The sequence below is a fragment of the Dromaius novaehollandiae genome, chromosome 10 (genome assembly GCF_036370855.1).
Source record: "Dromaius novaehollandiae isolate bDroNov1 chromosome 10, bDroNov1.hap1, whole genome shotgun sequence".
Taxonomy (NCBI): Eukaryota; Metazoa; Chordata; class Aves; order Casuariiformes; family Dromaiidae; genus Dromaius; species Dromaius novaehollandiae.
Genome location: NC_088107.1, coordinates 4,467,501 through 4,487,569, shown reverse-complemented (window position 1 = coordinate 4,487,569; position 20,069 = coordinate 4,467,501). Strand labels below are relative to the sequence as shown.

The 20,069-nt window shown below is 37.9% G+C and overlaps 1 protein-coding gene and 1 long non-coding RNA gene across 12 annotated transcripts in view; one reads left to right on the top strand and one right to left on the bottom strand.

The window, feature by feature from the left end:
* MEF2A (myocyte enhancer factor 2A) overlaps nucleotides 1-19,532 on the top strand; it is a 97,644-nt gene extending 78,112 nt beyond the window's left edge. For 8 of the 11 annotated variants that reach the window (XM_064517905.1, XM_064517902.1, XM_026121674.2 and 5 more), the window contains 5 exons: nucleotides 3,129-3,319; nucleotides 5,002-5,025; nucleotides 8,753-8,879; nucleotides 14,729-14,855; nucleotides 15,366-19,532. In XM_064517905.1, the coding sequence (XP_064373975.1) occupies nucleotides 3,129-3,319; nucleotides 5,002-5,025; nucleotides 8,753-8,879; nucleotides 14,729-14,855; nucleotides 15,366-15,759 (863 nt within the window). In that variant the 3' untranslated portion in view covers nucleotides 15,760-19,532. The remainder of the gene's footprint in view (nucleotides 1-3,128; nucleotides 3,320-5,001; nucleotides 5,026-8,752; nucleotides 8,880-14,728; nucleotides 14,856-15,365) is intronic. The other 3 variants (XM_064517907.1, XM_064517910.1, XM_064517911.1) reach the window with 1 other exon arrangement.
* Nucleotides 15,179-20,054, bottom strand: LOC135329419 (uncharacterized). Its single transcript, XR_010390921.1, has 2 exons — nucleotides 17,729-20,054; nucleotides 15,179-15,815 (listed from the first exon to the last, which is right to left on the bottom strand). It is a non-coding gene; the product is annotated as an uncharacterized LOC135329419 (long non-coding RNA).
* Nucleotides 20,055-20,069: the final 15 nt, after the last annotated feature.

Genomic DNA, 20,069 nt, shown 5'->3' with positions numbered 1-20,069 from the left:
GCCTGCACTGCTGCTGAATGATACTGTGCAGAGAAGGCAATGGCAAGAAGTTTGTTGTTTTTGACAGCACCATTAAGAGCATGAAATGTTTCTGAAGGGCTGGCAGAGCCTTGTAATAAGGGCTACAGGAAATGACTGTATTGGGTGTGGAAGCAAGACACTATCCAGATTTAACACATGAGCTACCAAAACGCTTGAAAACAGAGGGCAGGAAATGGCATCATAGGATAGATGAAAATACTGTACAGAAGTCCATTGTTTATAAAAAGTGTTATTGTTCTGAAGTTTCAAAAACCACAGCATTACTCTATACATATGGTAATGTTGACAGCCTAGTGAGTAATAAAATGTATTTATTGTTAAAGCAGAGACTATATATTTTTTAATAACAAGGTCTTTAAAAGCACTAGTAATTTTGATTAAAAAATATTCTGTGACAATTTTTTTAGGATATAGTTGCATCAAACTTATGCTATTTTCAAGTAATTGTTACTTCCTCACATATGTTCCCAGATTCACTTAATTTATACTCTCTGATATTCACGGTGTGAGATTTGTCTTGTAATCTGATGCTGCACAGGCTGTTTGTAGCTAATGCATGCGCAGCCTTGCTGTAGCTCCGTTTTAAAACGTTAAGGTCGTAATTACTCTCTCTGCATGTTTCATTTTACACACCGGTTTTTGCTTTCTTCTCATGTCCTAACCAAATAAAGCCACCTGGACACCTGCAGTAGTAATTCACAAATAAACTAAGTCTGTGTGGATTCAGCCTTTTTTTGTTGTTGTTTTTGTTTTGTGTTTTCCTGGAGCTCGTGCAAATCCCAACATAGCAAATAACAATTGACAAAAAGTGACCAGGTTTCTCCAAACAAGCAAGAGTCTGCGCGGCTCTAGCCTGCATTCTCAACTCCAAGCAATGTTTCCAGCCCCTTTAACGAAATTTAACCACCAACCTCAAGGCATCCCAATTAATTCTGCTGTTTCTTGCTAGAGAATGTTAAAAAGAAATACGTTTTTGCAGTGGTCCCTAACACCGAAGGAAGAATGCTGATGTCAAAAGCTTTTAGTTCTCTCTGCTGTCGTTGTGTCCTGACTTTCCCACATGATCTTTGAGAAAAACAGTAGACTTCTCACAAAAAAAGCATTCCCATACTTCTCATAGAAAGGCTTCGGGAAAATACTAAATTGGAAAAAACTCCTCCCTCAGCCTTGAAAAAAACAAGGGATGTATCAGATCCTCCAAGTATGGTCAGGTTTTGGCAGAGTAGGAAATTCACAAACAAAGCCAGAACTCGCAGTGCTGACCTTAAACTTGTGAATTTACTGCTCATCCATATGTGAATGAGGGTACTGTGGTTGCTACTTTCAGATTAGCAAGTTCCACCCACGTTCAGTTGTTTTTTCTTTAAAAATATTTAGCTATAGTTTCATTTGTTGTTTTAAGAATTTAACTATGGAAAAAACCAAAAGATTGACGTTAAGACTTACAACGAAGTCTGTACTTTGTGATCTGAGGATATTCTAAAAGACCTTTATAAAACAGAAATTAAATGAAGACACAGGGTTCCATTTATGATGGGGAGGGAAAAGATGGCACTGGCAGTTGGCAGCTCCCCCACCATGTAATGAGGGTCAGCGCTAATAGAGGAAGGGTCCTCATTAACATCCTAGCGAGTTTGCAGGTTCTCAGCATTTGGTAGCCAAGTACCTTGTCAGTACCAGTCACCTTTATCAAGTGTTGTACTGTCCTACTGATACATTTTATTGCTCCTCATTCTTGATGAGCTTTCAAAGGCATTAGAAATTTTGCTAGAGATAGTAGAATGTGACACTGACAACTTTCTTATTTTAATTGCCTTTAAATTAACATGTACTTAATGTAATAAAATTGGATTGGGCACAGGGGCCTATTCAAATTAGAATAATGGTACAAAATTCATGCCAGTATGGCGCTACAGGCTATTAGATGAGAATTTCACACAGAGCAAACTTTGTGTAATAGGCTTGCCCCTGAGTTATGACTATAAAGGCCACTTTCAGAACTGGAATGTTAGTCTAAACATAGTCTCATTATAAATCGTACTTATTTATACACACATATGCACAAGTTCTGTAGTGTGAACCATAGAGTTTGCCTCTCCGCCTTGTAAAATTCCCTCATTTACAACTTTTTAATTTGCAGCTGAATAAGGTGTGTGTATTTTGGGAATTGTTGCTGTAAATATGATAAAATTTTTGGAATGTAGCTTTCGAAAAGATTTTCTGAAAGTATGTTTTAATTAACATGACAGGTGCCTCTGTGACTTGCTACAGGAAAACAGGATACTAATGCACAAAACCGCTTTAGTGTGCCATTACTTTTTTTGGACCTATTTTGAGTGTGATCTAAGGCCTGTATCTTGAGCATAGTATGCTTTGGAGATCTCAGTGCTCACAGTGAGCACCTGGAGGCTTTGGCTTGTCTAATTCTCCCTTGATGAGTATCAGGAGTAAGAGAGAGAAAGACCTGTGTAAAATAAATTGATGGACGTAGCTGAGATGTATGTCTGTGCCCAGAGCTTGGAATGAATGTTAAGAAAACGGATTTGTTCTCCTCTTCCTTGCTAAATATAATAACCAGACAGCATATATTTTTGAGACTGAAATTAATGTTTTTAGAGGATAGATCCTGGAATCTTGCAGATGCTTGAAGAAGCCTTTTTAGAAGTGGAGGCTTTAGGGGCTGGTTGTTATTCACACAGGCAGCAATGCACTAGAATTCACGTCGGGGGGTGAAATAGGCTGCACATTTTTTTGCCAGCTCCACCCAGAAGAACTTTGAAGGGCAAAATAAAAAAAAGTAGAAGATCTTAGAAGATTCTTTGACAATATGCCCTTCGGACCATTTAATCTGCCACAATATGCCCTTGATGTGATACTGCCTTACTGTACTATACTTACCTATGCTACCATACTGATCTTCTGGTGAAAGTGTTTCTTGTTTGTTTGGTTATTCTATGCTGCTCCTATTGTGAAAAGTTTGCTATTGAAAATTTTATGAAAGTGATACGTTGTTTGTACATCTGCACTATAATTTTGCGTTACTACTTCTCTTCAGTCTTAAGGTGCATTTGTTTTTTCTGTTTCAGGAAACGGTTTTGTGAACTCTCGAGCTTCACCAAGTCTACTTGGAACTACTGGTGGTGGGAATGGCTTAGGCAAAGTCATGCCTACGAAGTCTCCGCCTCCGCCTGGAGGAGGTAATCTTGGAATGAACAATCGCAAACCAGACCTCCGTGTTGTCATCCCACCCTCCAGCAAGGGTATGATGCCACCATTGGTAAGTTAAAACGTTTATTCTATAGCTGGCTTTAGGTTTAGGGTAAAAATGAAATGTTCTGTTCCCACATACAAGGACAAACTATCTCAAATACTATACGTTATAGTAATAGAAATGCCTTTGTATTCAGAAATTTTACTAATAAAAATCTAAGTTAGAAATAAATGCCTACCTTGGAGAAAGTACATTTTAAGATTTTTTTTTCTTAAGTGTAAAATAGTCATTTGACCTAAATGTGGTTAGAGTGCAATCCTAGAGACGTAGATTTGAGCTATGTTGTTTTGATTTGTTATCTCTTTCACTTGTTTGTACTGAGAAGCCTGTTGGGTTGAGGAGATGGGTTTTTAAAAGGATTATGCATTATTCTATGCAGGAATGGTTGATCTTACTGGTAACGTGAACAGTATTAACATGACCCAAAACACACTTGTATCTCGCTTTCCTAGGTTGCAATGTTTGTAGGCTGTGAAACGTGGCTTAGTGGAAATTATGGTCTGAGAGGAATGCCTTGTTTGGCATAGTGTGCTGGAATGTAACCTCTCGTGTCCTCTGTTGGATGTCATGCCTTCAATGAAGACATAAAAGAGTAACGAGGATCAGTCTCAGTCCCTGAGACTAAATATTTGTTTACTTTTCAATACTACTGTGCAGTTTGGCATGTTGGTAGTAATGTTTGTTCAGCCTAGGTTTAGCATAGCACACGAGGTTCGTGTCAGGCATGAGGCAACCACAGCGCAGAGGCCAGAACAGGTCTATCAGGAAGAGTTACTCAATTCTTCCTTTAATTTTGTTGGCCAAATCCTTTGGTCCTGGTCTTTCACTGTCACGTAGAAATTCTGAGCATCTCTGTGCTCATTTCCTTTTTTTTTCTGTGTATGGAAGGATGAACCATAACCAAAAGGAGCAGGATATAAACAATATAAGCACGCTCTGTGCAATTCTTTGTTTTCAAGATACCACAAGTGGTTATGTTTATTACTGGCATTAATGTTAAATAATACAAAATCAGTCCGAGCAACAGAAGATATAATAAGGTTTGGACTAACACTTATTAAAATTTTAGGTTCTTTAGGAATATGTGAAAGTATAGAAGATAAAGGAAATATACTGATTGATTTGTAAAGTGAAAATTATGCTTTAAAATTTATTAGAAATAGATGCATAAAGAAGATTTTTGTAATACAGTAGTTGCAATATTAGTAGTATACAGTACATATTTATTGTTTCATTCTCAAGAATGACATACAATTTGTTTTTTGTCTGTCTTGAGGAAATTGAAAAGAGATTTCAGAGTAGAGATGCCTGGATGGCATAATGATTATATGTGAAAAATATTTTGTTACTGAGTTGAATGTTTATTGGGTAAGTTCAGCCAGAAACTGATGTGTTCAGTATCTCCATATGATGTCAGTGTGTAGCTGTGTCCTTGTTTTTACTGGCTCTTTCTGCATTAATTTTGCCATGGTGTGTTTTTTCAATGCAGTATTTTTTATTAATTGATACAAATTGATACATGAAGTATTATACTTGCTAATAGTGTTATTTACAGAATCAGGTGGCAAATTCACATTACTGATGAAAATACATAGAAATCCTGAAGCACAAACATGACTTTTTCTTTCATTTTTGAAAACAATGCTATTCTTAGTAACTGTGTTATCCCTCTTGTTTGCCGAGTACAGTCGGAGGAGGATGAATTGGAGTTGGTGAGTTTGGGCTCATGTTTGATGAGAGAGAGCAAGATGCTGAAAACTTCTTTTACTACAGTTTTTAAACTGTAGTTTCATTACGTATTTTAAGTAATTCCAGTGTTCCCTTGGTAGCAGACAAAAATATGTTTATTTTATCAAAACCAAAACCCCATCGATTCAAGTTGACAACACATCCAAAGTCTAGCATTTTCTATTTGTAAACTTCTATTTTTTCTAAAAAAAGTTTTTATTTTTCCTGGAGGGAACATTGGAAAAGAGCCTTACAGAGTAACTGTCCATGTGAATAGGATACTTACTGAGTTTTAATAAAATATAAATAACCAGTTGTAGACCCCTAAATTATTGAAATATTTTTAGAAAGTGGCTTCACTCATGGAGTCCTTCGGATTGTAACACAAGCCCTGTATTACTTCGCTTACATTCGTGGAGATTACATCATTGCTGGTGAGGTCACCTTTTTAGAGTTTAGTATTATTTCATCCTGCGTGAGATTATCAAACCACAGGGGTGTTCCCTGTTTACCAAAAGAAACAGAGAATTGCAAAAGAGTAATTCTACCTTTTTCCAGTGGAAAGATATTCTGGTTTTGACAGGAAACTCTTGGGATTTGTGTTTTTCTATTTTTTTCAAAAGGTTTTAACATTTGGCATTCTATCTGGAAAATAACATAAGGCTAAAATAATTCATAACTTATTTTTAGAGCAGTTTGAAAATTGTTTAGCTGCTGTAGCCCGACTCATGCAGAAGGTGCTGCATCAGAGGGTGATTGTAAAGCCACGCAGAGAATTCTGCAAATCCTATACCTTGACTTGTTTTTGAACATGGACCTGTTGCTAATACGAGGCTCTAGTTGCATGAAAGCATGGGAAATGTAGTGATTTAGATAAATTTCTTAATGAATGCATGCTGTTGTTTGACTTTTTTTTTCTTTTAACCTTAAACGTGAGCAATACATTTACAAAAGTAAATACGGGGAATTGATTTTAAAAGCCAGTATTTAAGTTTTTTATAATTTTATTGGAATGTCTTGCTAATTGAGCAGAGATAAACAGCTGTATCATGCATATTTTTCTCGCCTTTATTGAGGTGTCTGGCTTTCAGTACAAGAAGTAAAACTTTTAAGTCAACATTAAAAAAAAATTAATAAAAATATCATTGCATGCATCTCAGTAACGGGAATGATGTAAAATCATTTGAGTTGAGGTATTCCTAACTGCTAGAACTGCTGTGCTCTTTGCAGTGTGAAATGGTGTGACTTAACAGAGTGTTTGATTTATGGATGCTATATGTAGAGTGGGCCCTCTAGTGGTGGTAGAGATGGGCTCGTCTGTTAGGAAACCAGGCGCACGAGGAGGGAAAGTAGTAAGTATCTGCCTCCAGCAAAAACTCCTAAACATAGCAAAGAAGTGTGAAGTACACCTGTAATGTTACCTCCCTTATCATGCTAATTAACGCTAGGAAACAGTTCCAAATCATGTCTGTGAACATTAATTCTGTCTGGCTGGAACTAAAAATACTTAGAATATGTAAAGCAGAGATAGCAGAGCAGCGTAGCGAGGATCAGATTCTTCCTCTTACTGCTATCGTTTGCACAAGTTAAAAAAGAACTGTGCAAGGTGTCTTGAATCTTTCTGATTGACTGAATCTCCAGGTACAGTAAATGTTAGGCGCATCGGAATATTTCTCAGTGGCTTTGTATGGCTGAGTGTTTCGGAGCTGCATTCAGAAATAAATCACGTCAGAAAACCAGCTTTATTAGCCACTCAAAAAAAAAAAAAAGTCCCATGGGGAAATCCTTTGGTCTGGATTGTTTCCCAGTATGCTCCTCTAACTTTTCCATTATACACTAATCCCAACTTTATAGGCTGCCATCCAAGAAACCTTTGGAAAAAGGTCAATTTCTGACAGACACAAAAATCTGCTTCAATAACATATCTTTATGTCAAATAAACTTGGCTTAGCGGACATTTTCAGAAGTACATGAGTGATTTAAAAGGATAAATTATATAGAAAATCAGTGGGAATTTCTCTTTGACTGTAGGACTTTTGAAATCTGGGAACTGTGCAGCAGAGTAGGTACCTCTCTGCTGAAAAAACACTAAGATAGTCTCCAGACTCTTATTTCTGAGACTCAAAGGTGAGCTTCCCACAGCATGCAGATAAAATGGTGATCATAAGATTGTAGCTGATGGAGGATTGTAGCCAATTTTAACATGGTGGCTGTGGTATACTTTCTTTTTCTTTTCTTTTTTTCTTTCCTTTTTTTTTTTTAACCTGAAAAGATACAAGTCCAGGATTGATAGCCCTGAATTCATCTTCACAAGTTTTAGCTTAAATTGAATAGAGCCATCTTTCTGTACCTGCTCATTCCATTATTATCATAAAGGGAAACATGCATTTTTAATATTGCTCACTCTTTCAAGATCAGAGTGGAGTGAAAATAAAGTACTGCAGATACTGAAATATTTGTGTGTCTGTCCTACGTGAGAAAAAGTAATAAGGGTCCCTCATTCATTTAAAGTTAGGAAATTAAATTCTCACAAAGAGCTGAAAAGCTGCTATTACAGCAAACATTTTTTTCAGAGATAGAGGGAAAGTTGCCTTTAAAAAAAACATTTAAAATAGTTTGAAATTTAGCTCCCTTAATCTCAAATGTTTCTTTGAGAATGCAGAAATACAGAATACAGGGAAAGTGAAGTTAAGAGATCTGTGGGTAAAACTGTAAGCATGTCTTGTTTAAAAATAAAAATGCAGTGTTGCCTGCTCTTGTCACCATCTGGCAAGGCTAAATAGTGTTGAACTGCCTATTTTGAAAAAAGATTTCAAGTTGCCTTCTTGAATAACAGTGCAGTTTGAGGCAGAGTAGCTTCACTGTCTGGTGGTATTCACCACAATATTTAAGTAAAACCTTTAATATGCAATTTTCTAAACAGCAAATTTTGTTGAAGGGCTTAATTTGAGTGATATGTTTGCTACAGATGTTCATTCCAGTATATGGCATATAAAGACTGTTATTAAAAAGCCAGTTCACGCCTACAGTTAGACAGAAGAGATCATCTGAGACAATGCAGTTTAGCTGTTTTTCCTGTCAAAAAGCACAGTTGCTCTGTGTGAGCTGAGATGTCATGTGCTTTGAAACATTTCTGCATTATAATAAGTATTTTCAGTTTCTCAGGAACCATGGGAACTGCAGGATTATCTCATCACACAACACAAAAATTTAAAAGATCTCTGTTTTTCTTTTAGTACAGGTGCTGTTAGCACTGTGCCAAAGCTGGCAGCTAAAAGTTTGAAAATCAGATAAGGAACTAGAAAATGGGAATCTCTCTTTTCTAATAGAACTGCATCTCACCATGTGCCTGAAATCCCCTTTAAAAATGAGACTTAAAACTTTTAAATCACTTAAGAACTTCTGAAAATTGTAGGGTTGTGCTGCAACTCAAATTGACACTGTTGAAATCTGTATGCAGGGGAGGGGGACCAGTGAACATTGATTCATTTTTCATTTCAGTTTGCCAAGATCAATTTGGTTTAGCATTTGAAATGTTTTGTAGAAGAAAATCCATCCAGACAAAAAGGATATGTGTATAATATACACATAAATAAATAGAGATAAGGCAAAGAAACACGTATTTAATTGAATATTATTTTTATAATAACACATAATCTTCCATTGTTCTAACTGATATCACAAGACGTTGTTATTTTTAATCACTTATAGAATACCCAAAGGATAAGTAGCTCTCAGTCTACACAGCCTCTTGCTACCCCTGTGGTGTCTGTGACAACTCCAAGCTTGCCTCCACAGGGACTGGTGTATTCGGCCATGCCTACTGCCTACAACACTGGTAAGCATTGTTTTTCATAAGTGCCTCGATTTGTCAGATGTACAAAGCTTTTGTGATTCATAAGCCCATAAAATTTGCATTTCTATGACACTTCACTTTATTTTCCTGTTCAGTTCAGATAAAGGCTCTTATTCATCAAAAATGAGCTTTTAGCATGTAAAATGTGTAAATGTTGAGACTTAGATCAGGAAGAAGCTTTCAGTCATTTGGGTTGCACACAGCTGAATGCAGAAAAGGAGATGCAATGAAATGCATTGCATATAGCAGTAGTATCCAAGCTATCGGTCTGAGAACTGAAATATTTCAGGTTGAAGCAATAGTTGGTATTTCAACCAACTTCAGTTTTGCTCTACTCAAGTCCAACAGCATAAAGGAATCAGATTGTTTTACAGGGATTTTCAGTTTACCAAAAAGCCCAGATGTACAAGATCAGGGGCGTTGCCAGCATGTGACCATTGGGGGTCCGTCTGTTACCTCTTGGACCTTAAAAGTGCTTTCTGTCCAAATTGGGTATGATGCAAAGAATTTGATAATGTAACTGGTAATTAGTTAGTCCTTTTTTTGGAAAGTAGTTCAGGATGTGGTGCTTTATCTCCATAATAGTAAACTTTGACTTCAGTCTCAAGAGTTCCTTTTTTGTTACAGACTCTGTGTGGAATTGGTAGAGGAGTTTTTGTAGCCGTTTCCTTGAGGGACTACAACCTTAGAGCCACGATGGCCTCAGGTTGATTACTCTGATCTATGGTGCATAGTTTAATTTTCAAACGCATCTTCAGAGAAATTACATTGCAGATGAGTTTGAATAAATTTTGTAAGTCAGAGTTAAAATAGACATTAGTTAAAACCCTAAAGAAAATAAAGGAGGTAATTCCCCCATTCACCAGTCTTTTTAGGTGAAGTCTAATTTAGACATTCAAACTTAAGTGCTGTAATTTCTTAAGCAAGAATTTTTGAACTGGGGAGCATTGCTTTGGCATTATTAGTATTTAAATGCTGTTTGGTAGGCTTTCAGATTAAAAAAAAATGTGCTTCTCTCTTTGCAATGATAGCTCTTAGCAACTGAGCTGCACTAGGGAACTTCTATTTATAGCTGCTGAACTTGGGCTCTCAGGCTTGACAGAAGAGCCTGGAGCATTCTCCTCTTCTTCCCATGAGTCCAGGGAGAGCCACATCTCCAGCAGAGGGAATTCCCTAGCAGCTTTTCTTCCCTGGCCCCATGTCATCGTCAATGGCTGTAGGAAGGTAGCTGGCAGACAGGGGATGCTCAGGAACCTGGGAGGCAGTGGGGGACGTGCCGGGAAGAAATTGAGCTCTTTTCCTTATGGAGCCACAGAAATACCAAAGAAACAAGAATGCATTATCGTCTTATGAAGTTCAGTGACCCCTCCCTGTGCTTTAGGTGGGGTTTTGACAGGGTCTGTTTGGAAAGTCTTCTCAGGCAGACCTCCTGAGATTCCCAAAATTTATGTGGGTCACTCTTAAGTTTGCTCATGAGATTTGAAAATCACTGGGGGTCTGTCATCTCTAAACTTTGGAAATTTGGTAGAATCCTATTCCTGACCTCCACGTAGTCCTGTTGTTCCTCCCAAATCTATTAAAGTTAATTTTACTATTTACATTATGATATGCTCTGATTAGAATTAACACCCAGTCATGCTAAATACTCTGCAAACGAAAGGGTAAATGTATTTCTTTGATAGCATAGTCTTAGGCAATGAAAATTCTTAATGGAGCCTTTTCCAGCATTGAGTATATGAATACTGTTTATGAGCGCAGGGACTCGAAGCATTTTTAATGCACGCTGAGCTTTGTGAAACTGAAGAACAGGAAAAATAAGGTATGAAACATTTCAAAATAAAAATTAAGCAGTTGTTTAAACAAAGCAATGTCCTTTTTGAGAGGGCAGGGGTGAACTTATCTTGTTTTATGAGCTGTCAAGTGTTCCTGTGGGTAGTGAAATCTTAGACTTAGCAGTTGGCAGCTGAGATCTTTCCTTTTCTTGACAGAAGGATGGTGAAAAAACCCCCAAGAGGGCACAGTAAGAACGTTAAAAAAAGGATAGCATAGGGTTAGTGAGTGCGTGTGCGCGATTGTTCATTTAGCACCTTTGCTGGTCTAGAATCAATGACCTAATGGTCTTACTTTTGTGCGAAGGTCAGGACATGTCCAAAAATCTTTGAGATTTGTAGAAGATGGCTAGAACTTGAGTGGGAACTTCAGTGTGTTTTATAGTTTTGTTTGTTTCTTTCCAAGGAAGGAAGCCATCAAGAGTCTATAATTTTGACAGATGGATAAGATAAAGTATGCCATCCACTTACAATCATTTTCCCAACAAAAAGACTAGATTTTATATACATTTGGGTCTATTTCATAGGTTTGAAACTCTTTACTTATTCTTTATGACTTCATACAGTTATTGATTTATATTTGTAGCCATCTTCCTCCTAAACAAATTCAAATCTTTTTGGTCTGTCTTTCTTCCCTTACCTCCAACTCTATTAATGCGCTCATTAACTGATATTTATTCCCTTTCAACAATTTTGCGCATTGGTTTGGCCTCAGAAGCAGTGCCCCAAACAGTTCTTGGCGTTCAGGGACTAAACAGTTCAGGGACTGTTTAGTCATCAGTAATAGTAAATATTTATACTGCGGTAGTACCCAACTAAATTGTTAAACATTTATGCAAATAATCACTACCCTGAGGGGGGTTAAAGTCTGAAGATGTGAACGAAGGAGAAGATAGGGTTGCAATAACAATATGATGAGCAGGGTGAAGAACTGTGCTTGGTGACTTGTTTCAGATTATAAGCTTCACCACGAATTTGCTGAATATAAAGCTCTGCTTCATTTTGATTCTTACTTCAAAGCTTTATTGCCTCTAATGAGGCTGTTTAAAGTAAACAAATGGTCTTCTGAGCCGGGACCAGAACTCAGGTTGTTTTCCCTGCTGTCTATGAAATCCCTTCACTCTCTGGTGCAGCGTGACGTTGACCCATGAAGCAGTGTGGTGTGTGTGTCCCTCATCCAGAATAACCTGGTGGCTGAAACAGGCTTTGGGGATGAACGGGGCTGTAGTCTGAATCTCAGGAAGCAGCAAAAAGCACTGAAAGTGGGATCCCGCGCTACAGAGCTGTGCTGTTATCGCTAGGATATGATTTGGAAAGGCAGCACATCTCTTTTGGATAGCGCTGTGTTTTGTGAAAAACTTTGAGCCTTTAATGTTTGTTTCTATGGGATTGCACCTTTCGGGGGACTTGCACAAAGAAACTTCGTTTTGAAACCAAGCTGTCACCTAAGTGCTGTCAGGGAAGTCATCCCTTACATACCAATTCCAGTCTTGCAGTTCAAGGGCTAAGATAAAACTTAGATATCTAAATTGTTTTGGGGGGTTGGTTAGGTTTTTTTCAGGGATGTAAAGGGTAGATCTAACCCTTAGGTCAGTTAAATGGTAACTCATACTTCAGCAGAGCAAAACGTATGTAACCATCACCTAAATTATATTAGTGGCTTTATGTCAGTTGCTTTGCAAAGACATAAATTTCAGAGGCTTCTCATTGTTTGCTAAGGTCACAGCTGTAGTAATGGTTTCCACCGTGTCGAAGGCACTCTTTTGTCAGTGTGGCTTTTTCATTCTGCAGCAAGCCGCTCATACAGAAATTGGTATCCTGCTTTTACTGCCAGCAGATATATGATCATTTAGGGGAACGATAATGCAGTGCTCTGATTGTGCAATGGCATATGTAATGTTAGGAAAAGCATCTCTTCCAGCCTCTGCCATCAGCCGCTTTCTACCTTAAGCACCAAAAGTGGATTGTCCATTACCATAAAAGCTGTAATTGCAAAGAAACAATACGTGGGACCTAACTCCTACAAATGTTTCCCTCAGCACAGAAATTCCCCTGGCACAGAACAGCACATCAATCTCAGGCATGTACCTTTACTCTCCTTGCAGCTTGTCGTAGGCCTGCTCGCTCTGGATGTTACTGAGCGCAGGTGTATCCTAGTGATTGGAGGGTTGAATTTATAGAAAAGAAGAATGAAGCTTTTTTTTTTCTTTTTAAGAGGAAAAAAATGTTTGGACTTCCTTTTGTTCTGCAAAAGGGCTTTGGATTGATCAGCTTGGCAAAAATTCCTTCTGTATCCATGCAGAAATAAAAACTGCATCAACCGAGAAGGAAAATGAATAAATAAAAAGGCAGCTTACGCAGCCTCACCTGCTAGGGGAGGTCCCTGGGGTTGCCAAGGTCTTCACGAAGGCCCTTGCAGCGGCGCATATGAATCTGTGTAGCACAGTACGCGTGTTGGCAGTGGGCTGCCCTTGCGCTGTAGCCCCTGAAAGGGTGGCCTGAAAGCTGTCCGCAGGAAACAGGTTGGTGGAGGGAGGAGAATGGGGAAGCTGTTCTAGAAAATTTATCTCAAGAGAAACGATCTTGAATAACAATGGTTTTTGTCATTTTAGGACAATGCTACAACACGTAATTTGTAGAAAACCTACTTCAGTGGAATTTTTGGTTCATCTGCTGGCAGTGTAAAGTAATTCTCAAGAGACCAGAAATTATTTTCTGGAAGCTGTATTACAAAATAATTAAAAGCAGAGAACTGTTTGCAGCTTTGTTTTAAAACTTGAAAGAAAAGCATAAGTGATAATGGTAATGTGAAAATAACTTCCCATGTGTGAATGAAAAGTGAGAACGAGCTAAGCATTATAGCCTAGCCAGAAATAACAGCCAGTCACTGCCTGTTGACTAGAAATATGTGCTGTTTTTCTAGTATCCGTTTAATTTGTATTTCTAAATAATTATATTTTTGCTTTTAATGAAAGAGGTTTCTCAACATTTATTTGCTAGAGAGATGCCTGCCTATTCATACGTAGAGGGAAACTGTTGAGAGGGAAGGAGAATGCGACCCTTTGCGGTAGGGTTGCACAAACCGGAGGAGCGGTGGGTTGTTAAGGATTCCAGCTGCAGCCACCTTGGGTCATGCCATCGCTGGGAGCATCCCCAGCTCCGTGTGCTTCCTTCCCTGGCCGCAGCGGCGGGTGCGTCAGTCCCTGCCTTTCACGGTCCCTTTGCCTGCCCTGGGAGCCAGGCAAAGAGCAGCATTTGGGGTTGGATAGAGCTGGTAGGACTGTGAGTGCTTTGCTTTGTAGCAGACGCGCCAGCCAAAAGGTAGGTGTGTGTCGATTGTCTGACTAGCCGCTGCCTCCTGTCTGGATTGCGTGTTCTATTTAGCACTGAACCAGAGCCAGGCTTTCTTTAAGTTCAGCGCAGGAAACACCCTTGTCTTTTAATGACTTGTATTAATTCTTCCCTTTTTGTTGTACTTTGAAATTTCCAGACAGACTAAAACCATCAGGAAATGGAAATACTTTGCTTGGTGTGAGACGTGCTAGATAATGTGCATAACTATCTTGTACCGATGGGTTTGAAAGAATCCGTATAGACAGCAGCAGGTAGGAATCAAAGGCAGAGAATTAAGATGGTATTTGGAGACTGCTGTCCTGTTAAGATCCTCATGAAGGTAGTAAGACTGCTCAGAGACTAAAAGGTTTTCATTTTTAGGCTCCTTTGGGACACTTGCCTTTATCTGATTACAGCAGGAGGCTTTTATATTTGTGTGTGTGTGTGTGTGTATATACATACACATACATAGAAATTTAAATACATGTGTGTATATATAAGTGTTTATAACTATTATAGGTATATAACTATATAGTTAGATATCTAAGTGTGTGTATATATACTTACATATACTCATGTATTTAAATTTCTGTGCATGTGGGTGTATATATGTATAAGAAAATGTATTAACTATTTTGTTTGTTTGTTTATTTGTTTTTTCCCTGTTAGATTATTCCTTGACTAGTGCAGACCTGTCTGCCTTACAGGGATTTAACTCCCCAGGAATGCTATCTTTAGGGCAGGTATCTGCCTGGCAGCAGCACCATCTAGGTCCAGCAGCCCTCAGCTCTCTTGTGTAAGTAAATTTGATGTTGTTATGGTCTTGCATCCAGGTGGGAGCTTCTGCCACTTTGACTAAGTTAAATAATCTTCACTGGGAAATACTCAACACGCTACCACCTTAATTTCATTTCTGTTACACTGTGTGCATCGCCTTTCAAGTTTGCTCAATTGTTGCAGGAGTAATGATGTTTTATCTTTATTATCATGTTTGTCAGTTCAGTTCTGTACTTGGGTCAACAAGCTGCATCCTTTCAGGCCCATCTTCTTACAAAGAAGATACCCACATGATTATCTTAAATGTTTGGAAATATGAAATATTACTGCTTGTTTTATATATACAGTTCAGACCTTTAATTGATGCTTTTTTCAACTTTGTTTCTTCACTGAAGTAAGTTGCATTTATTTACATACTCATTTTGAGGATGTGGAACTGGAAGACCAAATCCTCATACAGATGCACATGAATTGTCACTTTTTTTTCCTGGTGTTTTCTTATTTCTTCCCTTGGTTTTCTTTTTCACAGTAGTGGCAGCCAGCTATCTCAGGGTTCAAATTTATCCATTAATACCAACCAAAACATCAACATAAAATCTGAACCAATTTCACCTCCCCGGGACCGTGTAACTCCCTCTGGGTTTCCACAACAACAACAACAGCAGCAGCAGCCGCCACCACAGCAGCAGCAACCACCACCACCACCACAACAGCAGCAGCAGCAGCAGCAGCAATCACGGCAGGAAATGGGTCGCTCTCCTGTCGACAGTCTCAGCAGCTCCAGCAGTTCCTACGATGGCAGCGATCGGGAAGACCCCAGGAGTGACTTCCATTCACCTGTCGTGCTGGGAAGGCCACCAAACTCAGAAGATCGAGAGAGTCCATCAGTAAAACGCATGAGGATGGACACATGGGTGACATAAACTTGCAGCACTGCCTCTTCAGTTTTGTGTTCTCAAAATGAACTGTCCTGACATATCTAAATTTATAAATAAGGACGTGAAATAAGTATATTTATATGTATATACATACATGCATATATATATCTTCACATGCATATATATGTGCTAGTGTGTGTAGCATACACAAAATCATCAGGCACTTATTACAAACTTCTTGTATAGCTGCAGATGTCCCATGGTAAAAATGTAACAGAACAATCCTATAGGTATTGATCTAGTCTGGCACTTACCTGGACTTGTTGTTTTAATAATATAACCTGTTTTGCAAAGAAACGTTGTACCCATATTATAATCCTACCACACTAGATTGCAGAAACCAAGAGGGCTCGCCTGTAGTAATGTCCCTGTGTGTTTTATTAAAGCTGTATGGTTACTTGTAGTTAAGAAATAATGCTTTGTAGCAGCAGAGCAGTAGAAAAGCAGGAAGAAGAAAGCAATACTGTACATAAAATGACCTTTATATTACCCAACCTGGCATGGGTCTCTATTGCAGAGGGTGCATGGAGAAGGGCTGATGCTATAAAAAACACAAAACAAAATCTTGTTTTGCACGTGCAAAAAAAAAAATGTATTGGGTCAAAGAAGTGATTTTTTTAATAAAAGTGAAAGAGAGAGACATAGAGAACTCGCATGAAATATTCAGAAAATATTAGCCTAGAAGATAGAACATTAACAAAATAAAATTAATATATTAAGTTATAATTGGAATATGTTTGACAAATTTCTTTTTACGTTCATACCTTTGAAAAATATAGAAACGGATTTTAGCTCATGTATATTTTATATTAAAGAAAACAATACCCTAATGAATTGAAGACTATATATAAAGTTATATACAGTACTTTTGAACACATTCTGCTATGAATTATTTATATAAGCCAAAGCTGTATGTTGTAGCTTTTTTGTAGAGTATAGTTTTATCTTATTTTGACTTTCTAGTTTTTGCTTTCAAAGATGAAAAGGAAAAACTTGCAGGCGGAATCTTGGGGGAAAAATAAGCCATGAACACTTATATGTAAATTTAAATTTGAGCCAAACTCTTTGTGTATATAGCATCTTAAATATATTATCACCTTTGGTGTAAGTACCTATGTATTGTACGTTCACCAGATTAAAAAGTATATTTTTGTGGATTGACGCCAACTTGAAAAAAGGCGAGGTCCTTATTAAGTAGAGTATTCACTGTTTAATATTTACTATTTTGTTAAATATACTGTACTTTCTTTGGATTTTAATTATTATTAATATTATTATCCAGATTTTTCAGAGGGTGTATAAAGGGGTTGTCCCCCTCACTGGTGGTGAATGTGTGCCGTTAAATTGTAATCTCTGTGCTGTATGGTTAAGCTTCATTATACATTTTATATATATGTATATAAATAGCAAAGTGGCAAAAAAATCTGGTGTTAAGTTCATCCTGCATAAATATTAAAAATCTGTTACAACACATTTTAAGGTATCATTTTAAAACTGCCTCTTTTGAGGAGGAAAAAAAAAGTGGAAAAACTTGACCTGATTTCTCATGATAGGGAGATAACACATATCAAATGAGCACAAAAGGTTTTTTTAAGTGGTAAGTGGTTTGGGATAAAACCTCAGCCTCAGAAATATGTTGTTCCTCTTTGCTACTTCCAGGAAAAAGAGCAAGGAGTCCTGAGGCCCATCGTGTTTTACAACCTGGCTAGCGAAAGTTCGTGTTCTGTTTTTTTGAGTTAAACGGTGGCAGGACACTTCCGTCCTTAGGGTTTGCACAACCTGGCTGCGTTGCAGCCAGTGACAGTGGTGTCGGGTCAGACTGATAATTACCTGCCCTACAAGCTGGTAAAAGCTGGCTTTGTGCAGCAAACATCTGAGAACCCCAAAACTCGGTATACAGAGTTATACTAACTGCATTTGGTGTAATTGCTTTTGTATTGGCAAGCATTCTTACCTTGTTGTAGAAATCGAATCTGTTTTCAGATCCTTGCTGCGTCGCTCATCTTCCTGCACGTGTGAACGATTCACTTCCTTCGTACTGGGAACCACATTGAAAAGATATGAATCTTATTGCTGGTAGCTCTAATTTTGGGGAAAAAGGAACAATGCTGTTTTTTTACCCAAAACCCTTTAAAATTATCCCTGCTATTTATTAAATTTTTGCTTGGGCTTTTAATTTTTTTTTTTTTAATCTGTAATAAAATCACTTACTTGATACTAAACTGAAGCGTTAGAAATGGAAATCCAGTGGTGGCAGCTCTCTCCCCAGCTGCTTGCTTAAGGTGTGACTGAAGGACAAAGTTACTACGGAGAGATTGCAAACCAGGTCTATTGTTGTCATAGTAACTTTAAAGCTTACGGGTTCCTATTTGCTTCAGACACTGTTATCACTGGAAATCATTCTGCATTACTCCAGCATTAGTTACTAGTTTACAGAACCCTACAGAGGAAACCAGTCTCTTTTGCTAATGGCAATTCTGTTTCCAAAGTGATTTAATTCACTTACCACTTCAGAGAACCTTTTAATGCTTTGAAAAGTTATGTGATTTTTTTCATTATTATGCACATATGAACTTTGCTGTACATCTGAGTGGGAGTTCTGCATTCACATTTACTGTCTATTTTCTTGTGTGCCTTATAAGATGGCTTTGCTGACTGTATCACAATAGTCTTTATTTCTATGCAGGTTTTTAAACAGTACTATTACTGTTTTCTTAAAGAAAAAAGTTAAAGGTTAGCATTTATAATGAAATTGCACCAACTAATTCAAAAAGAAAAAAAAAATCAGTTCTTAAGAATCGATGCTGAGACTGTTAACGTGTTGCCCCAAACCCTCTAACAGACTCAACAGACTAAGTCTTTATGAAGCCCTTCCCTGTCAGTGGGAAAAAAATCTCTTGCCATTAAATAAATGGGAATTCTGATTTTTAATAAACACACATAGCTAACTTTGAAACATACTTTTTTAGAAACTGTAAAAGTGTTTTGTACAAAAAAAAGGACATAGCACAGATATTTCAACACTTAAAAGAATACTTTTTTTAAAGTAAGTATACTGAAAGAAGTTGCAGGTGGCTCCAATTCTATTTTGAACCCATTCAAGTCTGAATTACATCAGATTTTCATCTTCTAATGTGACAAATCACCTCTCCATCTTTGAGCTCTCACTGATAGTATTTAAGAGTACACGTAATCAGGGATTCGTCAGAGAAAAATGCTTTAGCCTTTCCTTAAAGGACACTAATGCATCAGAAACGTACAAATTACTGTGCGCACAAGAAATACATAGTAAATAAGGAACATAATGACTCCTAACAATTGATCATGGGAAGAAGTTTAATTAGAATGTGAAAGAAAGACTTAACAAATGTAAACATTTAAATCTTAGTAGAAACTTCCTTCACTTTGCTGTGCAAGAGAACACTGCTTTGCTATATTTAAAATGGCTTTTTTAAAAGAGATTTATGTATTTGGTAAATGTTTGTAGTCAACAGTTCACAAAGAAGCTGTTCACGGTTTAATGATGATAAGCCGTTTGGCGGCACAAGCTGGACTTTGTTGCCATCCTTGAGATGAATCTTTTAAGAAAAAAAATAAGTTAATCTCAATTTTTTTCCCTGAATGTGTTGTTTTTTCTTCAATATACAATAAATATTCTAGTGAACTTTTTATCAAATGGTTAAGAAAATGCTAGAGGTTGTTGTAAAATATTTGTATCCTGCATTCACTAAAGTAAAGATACTGGCTTTTACTGTGTACTCCAGACTCTGTCGTATTTGCAGAGCATAACGTTCTTCTATTTGGCATATCCTCTTCCCTCCCCACCGGTACCTGAAATAATACTTCAAAGATTGAACTGAAAGAGTATCATCTTTTAAAGGAAGCATTGCTGCAGTTTAACCAAGATTTTTTTTGTTTGTTTGTTTGTTTTTAATGTGTAGTTACAACATTCAGAATTAAGAATCAAGGCAAAGCTATAAAAGCTTATCACAAAATGCTCACAGAAACTTACAGAAAAGCGGCGTAGAGTCAGACTTCTGGGCAGATGGCAGGTGCTTACTGCCTGCCCCTCTCCAGGACCGGCCTTCACGGTTCCCTCTGCAGGTTCATCCTCAGCTGCCGATGCTTCTGTTCTCGGCCCTGCGTCTCCCTGGCAGTGCCGAAGGCTCGGGCTTGGGGAGGCAGCTCTGAGCAGGGCCTTGCACAGCCCTGGGCTGACTCTGTGGCTGCAGTTCTGCCTTCTCAGACTAGAAACAAGGAAATCGATCCCCCCCCCCCCCCCCCCCAAACCAACA